This window comes from Channa argus, chromosome 22 (genome assembly GCF_033026475.1).
Source record: "Channa argus isolate prfri chromosome 22, Channa argus male v1.0, whole genome shotgun sequence".
NCBI lineage: Eukaryota > Metazoa > Chordata > Actinopteri > Anabantiformes > Channidae > Channa > Channa argus.
Window position 1 is genome coordinate 8320668 of NC_090218.1, and position 12370 is coordinate 8333037.

General features: G+C 44.3%; 1 protein-coding gene across 1 annotated transcript; it reads left to right on the plus strand.

Moving 5' to 3' along the window:
- The first annotated feature begins 2973 nt into the window (after window positions 1–2973).
- spry4 (sprouty homolog 4 (Drosophila)) lies at window positions 2974–10051 on the plus strand. The gene is made up of 2 exons (XM_067491899.1): window positions 2974–3235; window positions 5529–10051. The coding sequence occupies exon 2, from the start codon at window positions 5579–5581 to the stop codon at window positions 6725–6727; it is 1149 nt and encodes a 382-aa protein (XP_067348000.1). The 5' UTR covers window positions 2974–3235; window positions 5529–5578; the 3' UTR covers window positions 6728–10051.
- The last annotated feature ends 2319 nt before the right edge of the window (window positions 10052–12370 follow it).

The window sequence follows — 12370 nt, forward strand, 5'->3', positions numbered from 1 at the left end:
AATAGATGTACAAGTAGTAAAGTATTTCCTTTCTAAGACTGCATTATGGGACGACATCACTTATTTAATCACTTATTTATGTGAATACTATATGCTGTATAAAACACAATGGACCAGCATTAAAGCCTTTTCATCATCCTATCATCACGTCTCGCGTTCTCTCCTCAGGATTGTATGTGAGGAAAGCTGGGGGGCCACAGACCCCGTGTCAAATGCATTTTTGCATCATTTCAAATCTCGGACCTGTGACACTAAAGTCCCACACAACCGTTAACTGGCAGGCGATGTGCATTGTAAAGCGTTGGGGGTTTGCAGAGTAAATGACGGCTTACCTGCAACAGGAAGCGTTTGCTGTAAGCTGAGAGCACTCTGTAGAGCTATCACAGTGATTAGCAGTTAAGCACTGTCACCTAACACTCTGGTCCCACACACAAATACACATGCATGTTGAACGGTTAGCAGCTTTTCTTAAGTTATTGTTTTTGGGGATAAGTCGGGAACAGATTAATGAAAGTAGCAGACCATTGTAGTTTGATTTAGACCAATATGTTGGTGGCTTAGGACAACGGTCCTGGACATTTTAATAAAAACGAGTAAGAAAAAGCAAGTCTTATAATAAAGGTTTTGTAAGATTTGCGTAATGGGATATGGATACAAAAAAAAAACACTGCTCTGGAGGCAGATGGGGCTGTCCATTATAATCCCAAGCTCACAGCAGTAGCCAGCAGATGTGGCACGAAGGAAGGCTGGGAGGGAAGGCTCTGGAGAGAAGTCCAGGCCTTCCCTTTCGTGCATGTATGCCTGGATGACTGCACTGACGAGAAATCCACAGTTCAACACGCACTTCTTGGAGGCCATGCCTGCAAGCCACACAGCTGCAGAGAGGAAAGTATCCACAGTATGAGTCTGTGTACATCTCTGCATGTGTATGTGTGTGTGTGTGTGTGTGTGTGAGAGAGTGAGAGACTGCTGTGTTGGTCTATTACTATAGATTCTATTATGCCAAAGCAGCAACCTTTTTCGGAAAATATGCCCGGCAATAATAGAAATACAAAAGACTGCATCATCTTGTTACAAGGCTGCTTTGTAAAACAAATGGTAAGTCTCTGAGTGAAAGAAAAACTAGCTTTCAGTTTGATGTTTACTAATGTAGCACCAAATTACACACTTACGCCTCAAACAGCTTGATTGTCACCATACAGCTTTAGTTTCACTTACTTTCTGGCTGTTTATTTCCTGCAATTCTATACAATTATGTTTTTTTTTTTAATTATTATTTGTTTTTGGAGTTTGTGCTAAAAGAGAAAAACAAAAAATGGTTTATGTAAGAAGAGAAAATGCCATAAAGTTTGATAAAGATCCCTTAAATTCCTCCCTTGAGAAATAAATCAGCCCCGTGGACCTTTACAACCATCATAAAACGCCCTCTAGCTATTAGTATTTAACTGAGGTATTATAACATTTTAACATACAATTTTATAATTAATAACAGAGGAATGTGTTAGTAAAATTGTGCAGTGAGCTTTTTTTTTTGTATGATAGGTTCATACATTTTGTCTTGAGCACCACAGACACTATATAAGGTTGTTACATTAACAGGGGGTGGAAAACTCCAAAAGGTCTGAGAAAGTCCGTTAAATTCACAGTTCAGCAGTACAAAGGCTGCAGTCTCCTGACATTAGTTATCTCAATACAAATACCTTTTAACGGCGTGTTGTGCCCCCTCTCTTTGTCTTTCTCCAAAACAATAATCCTAATTTGGAGATGTAGTGGTTGCCATGGTGATGTGTGCAAATGGATAAATGGATAATAGGGCAACTGTTAACCTTTGACTGGGGGAGGAGAGGGAAGTAAGTGTCCGAGGGGGGGGGGGGGGGGGGGGGCATACACACACACACACACACACGCTGGGATGTCAGAGAGAAAGGAAATTCACACTCATTTCCTCCGTGTGGTTTCGGTACAAATCAACAACATCCTGTCCTTTTGTGAATTCTGCCTGCCCTCATGCTGGTTTGCGTTTCAGGAAAGGCGTTATAACCCCCCCCCCCCCCTCAACACACACACACACACACTGCCCTCCTCCCAGCCTTCTCCTCTCGTCCCCCTCCTCCTTTTCTTCTCTCTCTCTCTCTTGTTTTTTTTTTACACTACCATAGACGCTGTAGTCATACTTCACATTGTGGCAGAGGAGGGAAGGGCACGTCCTTGTTCGCAATAAACGGGCATAGACATAGTGGCACAGGAAGACTATTATTTATCCTGGTCGACCTGAGATAAGCGACCTCACAGATTCGATGTCCATGTCGAAAATAGTCGTTATAATGAAAAAGGGCCCCCAAACTTCCACAGATGTGTGGTTTTCGTAAGTATAAGCCATGACAGCATCTTCATGTTTTTCATTAGGCATGTTCGCCCCCATTCATCAGAATCAGCGCGACATTTCGGTTCAGATTTAGCAGCAATGGAAAAACTAAGTTAATTAATAGCAGATTTAGCCCACTCACATCTCGCTCCCCCTTTACACAATGGCATAATCACGTCCCCTTCAACATGTAACAGGAAGCGTGAGCTGCTTGGATAAATACATTAACAGGTTACAGTAAAGCGACAGTGGCACCACAGCCGATGAGCAAACTCTTTATGTAAATCAGCCCTGACATTGCCCTTGTACCCAAAAAAAAAAGCCCCCACCTCTTCGTTTCCTTACCCCCTTCTTTCTCTCTCTCATACACACACACACGCACGCACACACACGCCATTCGCCATTTTTCCCCATTCATAAAAATCTCGGCATCGCGCCTGCGCAATGCCATTCGGAGTCCTCCCCATTCATAAAAATGTAACCTCCGCATTTCAGCCCTCCCGAGTCGCTCTGCCCTCCCATTCACAAAAAAAGAGAGAGAAAAAAAGCTGAGGCATCTGCGCAGTACCGTCCCTCTCCCTTCCTCTACCCTCCCATTCATAAAATCTCACTTCCCCCCACTTGGTGGTTGCAACATCACATCCAAAGCTCTGCGTCCACAACCGCAGTCGCCTTTTACGCACCAGTGAGCGCAGAAAAGCGCTGGAGAGCCGCACTCCCTTCGTCCAATTTGCCCATGTTACCTCCTCTAACATTTGGACCTATCTTTGATGAGCATTCGCGGAGCTAATCCCTTGCTTGGACTGGACTATAAGCTGTGCGCAAACGTCGTGCGGGACGATGAGATGAGAGTTTTATCCTGAGACCACAGTAAGTAATCACGTCTGGTGTCTGAACATGTTAAACGCTCGTACCTGTGAGCGTGTGTCTGTACAAACCGACTATCCATTCCCCTGACTGCCTACGCTCGACTGTGCTCCTCAATCCGCCGACTCACGGGCATGGAAACGCGCTTGCAAACTCAGTTTTGCAACAAGCTGTTTCCCTGAACACTGTTTGACACGCTGAGTCAATATTTAACCACTGATTTCTAACCAAAGGCAAGTTTGAGGACGCGGAGAGGTTTCGTATTTAAAAAAAAAAGCCTGGAACACATTCAAACGCGTTTTGACAGCTAAATATGTGTCGCGACATTGACGGAGACGCTGTGCACGGAACGGGATCCACGGTTACCAGAAAACGCAACAGAACGAAGCTATATTCCGACTCCTGTCTCGTTCTCTGTGCGCTCTGAAGCCTGGACATGTTCTATATGTCCGCTCGGTTGCGCATCTTGTTCTCGCTCTGCAGCTGGAGGGCTCCACCACATCGGCTGCGTCAGGTGCTTTTGCTCATAGCTCTGGACGTTTTCATCGTACCACCTTCGTTGCTAAGAAAATAAAATGTGAAGCATGTGCTGATCTGCATGATGCCACGAAACTGCGCACTTAACTGCAGCCGTCTGTGTGGTGGAAGCACACGATGTACCATTATTTTTATTATCAAGGTTATAAGCCTGCTTTTATCAATTTCCAGATATTAGGAGCGAGTGGTTACAGTGCCTATATAAACATGCTATTTGAGTATGCCGAGCAGCCGCCTCCGGTTTTTATGACTCAGTCCATTCACATATTGGAGGGGACGCACGCCACGCACGCACGCACGCACACACACGCACAGTTCCGGCTTGGAGCTCATACTGGTCTAGATTTGATCATCACAAGCGCTTGTGTCGATGCCAGCAATGTCGCAACAGGTTTCTCAACCAGCGCTTTTGCACATTTGAGGAAAAGGGGAATAACATGAGGTGCCGGTCAGGCAAAGCAGTGACAGCTATAGGTTAGAAACCTGCAGCGCCACCGTTTTTTATTTGTATTTATTTTTTTTATTTTTTAGCTCCGTGATTGAATGCGCAAATAAAAATTGTATGCAGTGCATTTTTGGACAGCATGTGGGCAGCGGAAATATTCGTTGCGTTGCGCCGTTTGTCTTCAGTCGCCTTCTTGTTTTCTGTAAAGTAGGTTAGTTAGGTCGTTGCCGGCGTCAGAGCGCTCATTGATGAAATGGACGGAGCCCGATTTCATTCAGGGACTGGAGCGTATTGATTCATGCTTGCAAGGCCAAACGCAAGCAGCAGCATCCATTCACAAAAAAAAAAAAAAAAAAAGTGACAGTTCCCAAAAGTTGTGTGGTTTACAAATTCAAAGATTGTTTTGTCTGATCCAAGTGTATGTTAATATGCATATGTTTTTTTAAAATAAATAAATAAATAAAAATACTTAGTGTCAGTAAATAACTATGGTATTAATGCGCCAAAGACCTAATTTCTTTAGCCTCTTGCATTCATTTTGTCTTTGCTGAAGTCCCTCTTCTGGCAACCTTGTCCTCTCTTTGCTCTGCCTTCTTTTGCATCTTCGAGTCTTTTGCATGCAAGCCTTGCTCTCTGGTCCTCTCTGCTCTTTAGAAAGGAGGCAACGAGAGCCCAACTTCTATTGTTCTAATGTCAAAGTTAGAATGGAGGAGGTTTCAAACCTTGTTGGTATTCAGCCTAAAAATCAAGATCGTTTGGAAACTATACATTCAAAGTATTGCTGGCCTGGAAAAGGATTTGGGGTTTTAAAGACTGAATAGTTGTCTTGGGTGAGCTAAACTAATATATATCAATTTGAATTGCTGTCCTGTGTGTTAGTTTAGTTGGAAGCCAACGGATCCCTTGGGTTCTTTGTGAAGAAAGTGGTTTTAGCAGTTTAATCATGGGTCATTCATCAGCAGTTGAATGCAAAAGCAACCGGACAATGAAACTGTATCACAGAGGGGGAAAAAAAGCATTGAGTTCCATAACATGTGGGATTAAAAACATGCAAAGGTTTTCCACTCACATCATGTCAAACATACTGAAGATTTCAACGCGCCTGTGTAAAGACAACTTTATTTAATTGCTTCGTATAATTTCCCAATGTTTAACCTAACTACCCTAGAATGATCAAAGTTTTACCACTGTCAACGATTTGTTAAACACTTTATTTGGTAAGAAAGGGACTTTAGAAAACAAGGATAAAAGAGCGAGAAGCACAAAAGAACATGCAGCCAGTCATAACTGTTTCTTTTGTACCTGTCTTTGCAGTATCCTAAATGCTGCTTTAGAGTGAAGACGTGCAAGGCACCAGCCTACACATGGAGTCCAGGGTTGCCCACCACATTCCAGGAGTGGCCTCCTCCCTCATTTCCCAGCCCCTGCTGGACAGTCGAGTGCCCTACGGCCGCTTGCAGCATCCCCTCACCATCTACCCCATTGACCAGATGAAGTCTTCGCACGTGGAGAACGACTACATCGACAGCCCCGCAGTTGTCTCCCAGCAGCCTCTGAGCCAGAAGTCTGCAAATCGAAGAATCACCTGGCATAGTCAGAATCAGGAGGCCTTCCTGGGAGCAAACCACAACCATCATCACAATCACCAACACCAGCACCACCAGCAGGGCAGGTGCGAGCCCCACCCTCAGCAGGACACCACCACCCACCCATGGATTTCCTTCAGTGGGAGGCCCAGCTCTATCAGCAGCAGCAGCAGCACCTCTTCTGATCAAAGGCTGCTGGACCATGCTGCACCCAACCCAACGGTGGACCACCACCCAAACCTGCACCCCCAACAGGGCCCTATCAACACAGTCACTACCCGAACTCCAGGCTGCTTCACTTCCTCTGAATCTAAGGTTCTCACCAATTCTTCCTCTGCTTCCTCCTGCTCCTCCTCCTCCAAACCTCTGGACTTCAAGTCTGCAAAGATGCCTGCAGGAGGCGTGTGCCCCTCTGGAGGCCAGCAGGGGTTGGCACTGATCCCTTGCTCCCCCACCGAGAAGAAGCACCTCCTACTCTGCGAGCACTGTGGGAAGTGCCGCTGCACGGAGTGTACTCTGCCCAGAACCCTACCCTCATGCTGGGTCTGCAACCAGGAGTGCCTGTGCTCTGCCCAGAGCCTGGTGGATACAGCCACCTGCATGTGCCTGGTCAAAGGGATCTTCTACCACTGCACAGAGGACGAGGATGACGAGGGCTCCTGTGCCGACAAGCCCTGCTCGTGCTCCCAGAACAACTGTTGCACGCGTTGGTCCTTCATGGCCGCCCTTTCTCTTGTCCTGCCATGCCTCGTCTGCTATCTGCCAGCTACGGGCCTGGCCAAACTTGGACAGAAATGCTACGACAACGTTAGCAGGCCCGGCTGCCGGTGCAAGAACTTGCAAGGTGGTACGAGTGCCCCTGTGTGTAAAAACGGAGGCGTGGAAGCAAAAGTTGGGACCCTAGAGAAGCAGCAGCAGGGGTCATGATACTGGACATAACTGCCTTGCAGTGGCCTTGCTATAAAATGGACAGGACTACATAGTACATGCTTGCTCTCTATGGACAGGACAATCCAACACCAATCCCTTAAACTACACCCTTAATCTGCTGGAAGATGACTTATGTAAAGCAAAGGTACTTAAATGGATTGTTGACCTACATTCCGTAGGGTGGATGATCAAAGTGGGCCTATTCTGAGAGAGCTGGCTAGTAGAAATAGCAAAAATGCCTCTGAGATATATCGGTTCTGTAACAAGAGTGACACAAGAAGAAGAGACTAGATTTTGGGACTGGCGTTTGTGTTTTGCCGCGAAGATCGCTGAAGGCACAAAGTCATTGTACCTCTCTGCTGCTCTGTATTTCTCAGCTAATTTTGTAACAGTAACTAACCAGAAGCTGGTTGCTGATCCTCAGATAACATGAAAGCTATATGATGGAGATGATGTTCTGTACAATCCCTCCCTCCCCCAAAAGCACAGCCCATGTTCCCCTGTCTGAACAAACACAAAAATCAAGTGATTACCTATACTATGGCTTTATGATAGGCCACTGCAAGAGTGAAACCACCACTTACGCACTCGCTGTCTCCACTATTACGATGATCACCATATTTTAGCGTTGCCATTTTTTTCCCTCTTACAGTTCAAAGATTGTAGCTTGGTATTGCTACCATTTCATCTCCACGGAGGAGCTGTAAAAACAAACCTTTTGAGACTTTAAAATAATAGTAATTTCTCAAAACTCTCACTGTATTCTGTGTAAGCAGTTGTACTGCAAGTGGTGAGGGAGAGATAATCACTTTGCTTGCAGAGTGTTTTTTTTTGGGGGGGGGGGGGGGGGGGGTTAATGCCCAGAAATTGGAAAAGATTTTGAATGCCGTTCGCCAATCACCTCAGAAATAATGCATGTCATGACTTGCATGCTCTAGTATAATGGTAACCCACCGTGCTAGAAGTCGCTGTGTCGTAGAGAAATGTGTGAAAAAGTACACCCAACCTTCTCAGGGACTGTTACAGTAATCCTCTCTAGACCTTGGCCCACAACATGTGGATTTTTTTAAAAATGCCTAAGAGCCTGATGTACTTCCTCTTTCATAAGAAGGTAAAGAAACGTTCAGGGGCTGAAGGGCAATAGTGAATCATTTAAATCAAGTTATGTTGGAGTTAAATTGACCTGAACATGTTTCCAAAAGAGAGGGGCTACAAGTGACAAAGTGGAGCGAGAGAGAGAGAGAGAGAGAGAGAGAAGGCCTAACAAAGCTGTTGTGTTTGTATCTCTAGTCAGCCTTTGTCGAAATCAAACCTGCCACTCGCACAACGTTTTTAGGAGGACGTAAACCCCTTAAAGGATGTACTAAAGCACAGTATTAACCACCTCAGCTATCTCGCACTACATTGAGTCCACACACACACACACACACACACTCACACACACACACACCCGAACCCTCCCTGCACACTAGTCTTCATTAAATTCTAATTCATTATGCTGCGTAGCTGCGTTAGTCGGGTAGTTCTCTCTTTTATTCTTAAAGTCTATTTTTGTGGCATGATGTTCGTAGGACTTTGCCAAAGGAAGCAAGCGTACAGTAGTATGTTTTCGCTGTCTGAGTGATCACAGTTGTTATGCACTCTTGCCAAATGGAGCTGACGGCAGTTGGTTTGTAGAGGCATGCTGCCCTTTAATACAGATGGCCTTTTCTGTTTGGCATAAAGGCATATTGTCTTTGTTGATCCATAACACACAACTTGCTTTCATGTGGGGACCCTTAACCTCCATTAGGGCACCTAACTTTGCTCATACCTGTGTTTGTCTTGTTGCACAAAACTGATATCACACAGTTAAAAAAAAAAAAAAAAAGGAAAGAAAAAAAAAACACACACACTGTCCTTTGTCTTGAATGTATGAGGCAATATTTTCAAAACCTAGCAATTCAGTCTGAAAGAAAGGTGCCAAAACCAAGAATGATTGTGTGACTGGGCTGAGGCCTAGTAGGTTTAGGTGGACAGCAAAAATCACAAAAGTTCTGACAATATATTTAGTAATAGAGCTATGCAGGTGAAATGTTATTTGCTGTAAATAGTTTCACAACATTTGTGTTCTTTAAAAGAGACTTTTAAATGTCCTTGAAAGATTGCATGGTACAATATAACTACAGTTCAGTACAAAATATATAGAGAATATATTAGATATATTTTGAGGGTAAGATTAAGATGTTTTTGAGGTTGGGGGAATGAGGAAAGCTGAAATGTGGTGAGAGGAAGCTTTGGGAAGGGGGGGTAACAAAAATGACAGGTGTTTCTATGACTAGCACTTGATTTAGAAAAGTGTGACTGGCAATAAAAAAAAAAAAGAAAAAAAAAAAAAAACTCCTGCTGTTTATGCTATCCATGGCTCATTAGCAGTCGAGAGGCTAAGCTAATTCCCTGGTTCCTCTCCGAGTCCTAAAGACTGTGGACTCATTGAATCCACACAGGGAACACAATCTACCCCTATCCGGATCAACCCATTTCCTGCTGTTACTGCTCAGTGTCTCAGCTCTCTCCCCTCCTTTTTCCCCTCTTTCCTCCCCGAGATTGTCCAACAAACACCCCTAGCCTTGATTGACAAACACAGCTGCTGTGCATAAACTTGTCATACCACAGAGACGGGAGAGAAAGACACGTCTGTCTCTCCCTTTCTCACTGTTTTTTTATTTTTTTATTTTTTTCACCCCTCTTGAGTTGTGCTCAGTGCCATCTTTTTAACCAGCGGACCTCTTCTTTCAACAGCCGTTGCCTTTCTTTACTTTTATTCCTCGGGCTTTGTCAATGCCAGAGAAATGTTGTTCCCGTCACATTAGCTTTATACTTCTACATGTGCTCACTGGCCCGTTCAAGGTGTGGAATAATCACCACCAACAACTGAATGATTTAAACCTTTTTTGTTCCTTTCTGCAACAATGCTGTGTCTTTCACACACCCAGGCCCCCGTCATGTCACTCATTCGCGAGCAATGATTTGTTTTATGTTCTTTCAATTTTAAAGTCAAAGCGGAGGAAATGCCTCGTACATCTGGGTGATTCTACTCCATTCCTTTATACCTTTGCAATGTCATTGTCGGGATTACGAAACAAGATCTGTGCTTTTGTTCTGTTTAGATATAACACAAAGAAAAAAGTCTCTCATATAAAAAGTTCCCTTTATAGATATATTTATTTTGAAGTTCTATTTTATATAGTATTTATTTAGATGCCAACTTTTTGTTTGTGAAGAAAGCTTATGTCGAAATGGAATGTACATTGACAATGGAAATATATATTGTTAAATATACTGGGCTGTTGTGTTGTTACTTTGTGAGAAGTTTTCATTGGCATAACCCACCCCCCCACCCACCCACCCACACACACACCCACCCACCCACACACACACACACACACACACACACACACACACACACACACACACACTATAACATGGCCATGCACAAAAATTGAAATTACACAAATCTCAATTTCTACTACATTAATTTGGAAAGACAAAACATGCTGAGTAAAACTTTTAAGTCTTAAGGTAAAAGTGCAGAGGTTCAGAACATTTTTGGACTGAAAGCACATTTAAATCTGTTTTAAATGTCTCTGTAGCCACTTGTGAACATACTTTAGATTCCACATTCTGATTAATTTAGCCATTAGCCATTCTGTCAAAGAATATTTAAAGGCTTAAGATGTTTCACATTTACATTACACTTCCACTTGCGGAGCCCCCCCCCCCCCACTTCCTGTGTCTGAATAAATAATGACCTATAAAACACCAATGGGGCAAATAAAGCAGCTTGACCTCAAACCGAAGGAAAACATTACATAACACGAACTAATTCACAGACTCCCTCTGGACGGTATAACACAAACCAGTCATATCAAAGCCTATACATGATGGCTGCTGTTTTTCTGTGAGTGTGTGTGTGTGTGTGTGTGTGTTTGGCTTGCAAGTTAAACTGACTTCCTCCTGGTTTATAGGGGTGGTTTGTTATAATCTGGATGTGTAACATTCCTTTCTCTCCAAAGCACCTCCTCATTAAGCTGCAGCACAGACAAAATCGTCCTGTCTTACACACACACACACTCAAAACACTGTCGTCAGCCCCCACCCCCAGAGCCCACCTGTGCTGCTGTTACCCTGAGGTGTTCCTCCCCCCTCCTCCTGCCCCTCTATACACTTGTTTCCTGGGTGTTTCCCCGAGTGCACCTGGGAGAGAGGAACTAATGAAAAACACAGTTTGTGCGGAGAAGAGAGGAGAAGAGAGGAGAAGAGGAGCTGACCTGGCTTTCCAGCATCACATAAAGAACATGTTTCCGCTGCAGAATCCCTGCAGGCACTGCTGTGTCTGCTCCAACAGGTGAGATCAGAGACCAACCTGCCAGTTTACCTGCCGGTCTGTCAGCACCCACCTGGGAAAAACACACACACACACACACACACACACACACCTGCATTTGACTTCCTCCACACCCACATTGTTATCTCCACCCCACCGGGCTGCACACATATCATCAACACAGGAAGCTGTGGCACAGGCAGGTGAAGAAGAAACCATTTATTATCAGCTACTATGATGGCAGGCCAGATTCACTGAGGAACCAGTCCCCGGTTGGAAGCTGTGTAAGCAAATAATTATTTGTGCTGTGGTTTGGCCTGCTGGGCTACCACAAGGCTTGAGGTTTACTGCAGGAGACAATGCAAGAAACACCAGCCAGAAAATGAAATGCTGAAACTAATATCTTCAGTTAGTTTTAGTTAGGATTTGAAACACTTCCCGTCTCTTTTTTTTTGTTTTTATGTTTTTTTTGGTTCGCTTGTTTTGAATGTGCTGACCTGTGTGGAGTGAAGCTGCCGTGTCAGATTGCTGTGGCTGCACGTTTGTGCTCTGCTTCATTTGCAACGTCACTGTACAATGTCAAGAATAAGGTCGTCCCACCCCTGCACACATACATCAGCTGTATAGTCTCTTTTGTGCCAGTGATTCCTGACATATTTACACACAAACGTACATGGAAAACTCTTTATCTAGTACAGTCCTCTGGAAAATAGATGAATAAAATTCCATTGTAGGTAGGATAGAAAGAGGAGAGAGTGAAAGATGGATCATTTCATTATGTTTGTCATCGGGCTTCTTACCGGATGGGACTTATTAACTAGGATGTTTATGTCACCGTCACTACAAACAGCAGTTTGTTGCGATAGCACGAGACAAAAGGATCAGCGGGCGCAATCTCCAAGCGACGTAATCCGTCTCGTGTTTTCCTTCTTATCTGCTGTGTTTCACAACCAGCAGAACTCGTACTGCTAAGTCACCGTATTCGGGCGACGTGACCCGAGATACCACTTAAAGGGGAAAACCGCCACTTTTCAGCATGAATCTGCATTTAGGTAACACGTGTTAGACTAATGCTCTGAGGCTGAGGGGGAAAACCACATGCCAGTTTCCTGCAATGAATGATGTTTCCCCTCAGCTGGTCTCCAAATCCATTTGAGATTTTCAAGAAGCTTACTGTAATTCCGACTTTCCAGCACTTATGTGCTTCAAGTTAGCTCAAGTAAATCCCCCCGCAGTTTGCTATTTAGATGACATATTGCAAAAGTCATTTTCAC

Excerpts from the sequence above, each read along its gene's own strand:
- spry4 (XM_067491899.1), top strand. The coding sequence starts at position 5,579 with ATGGAGTCCAGGGTTGCCCACCACATTCCAGGAGTGGCCTCCTCCCTC.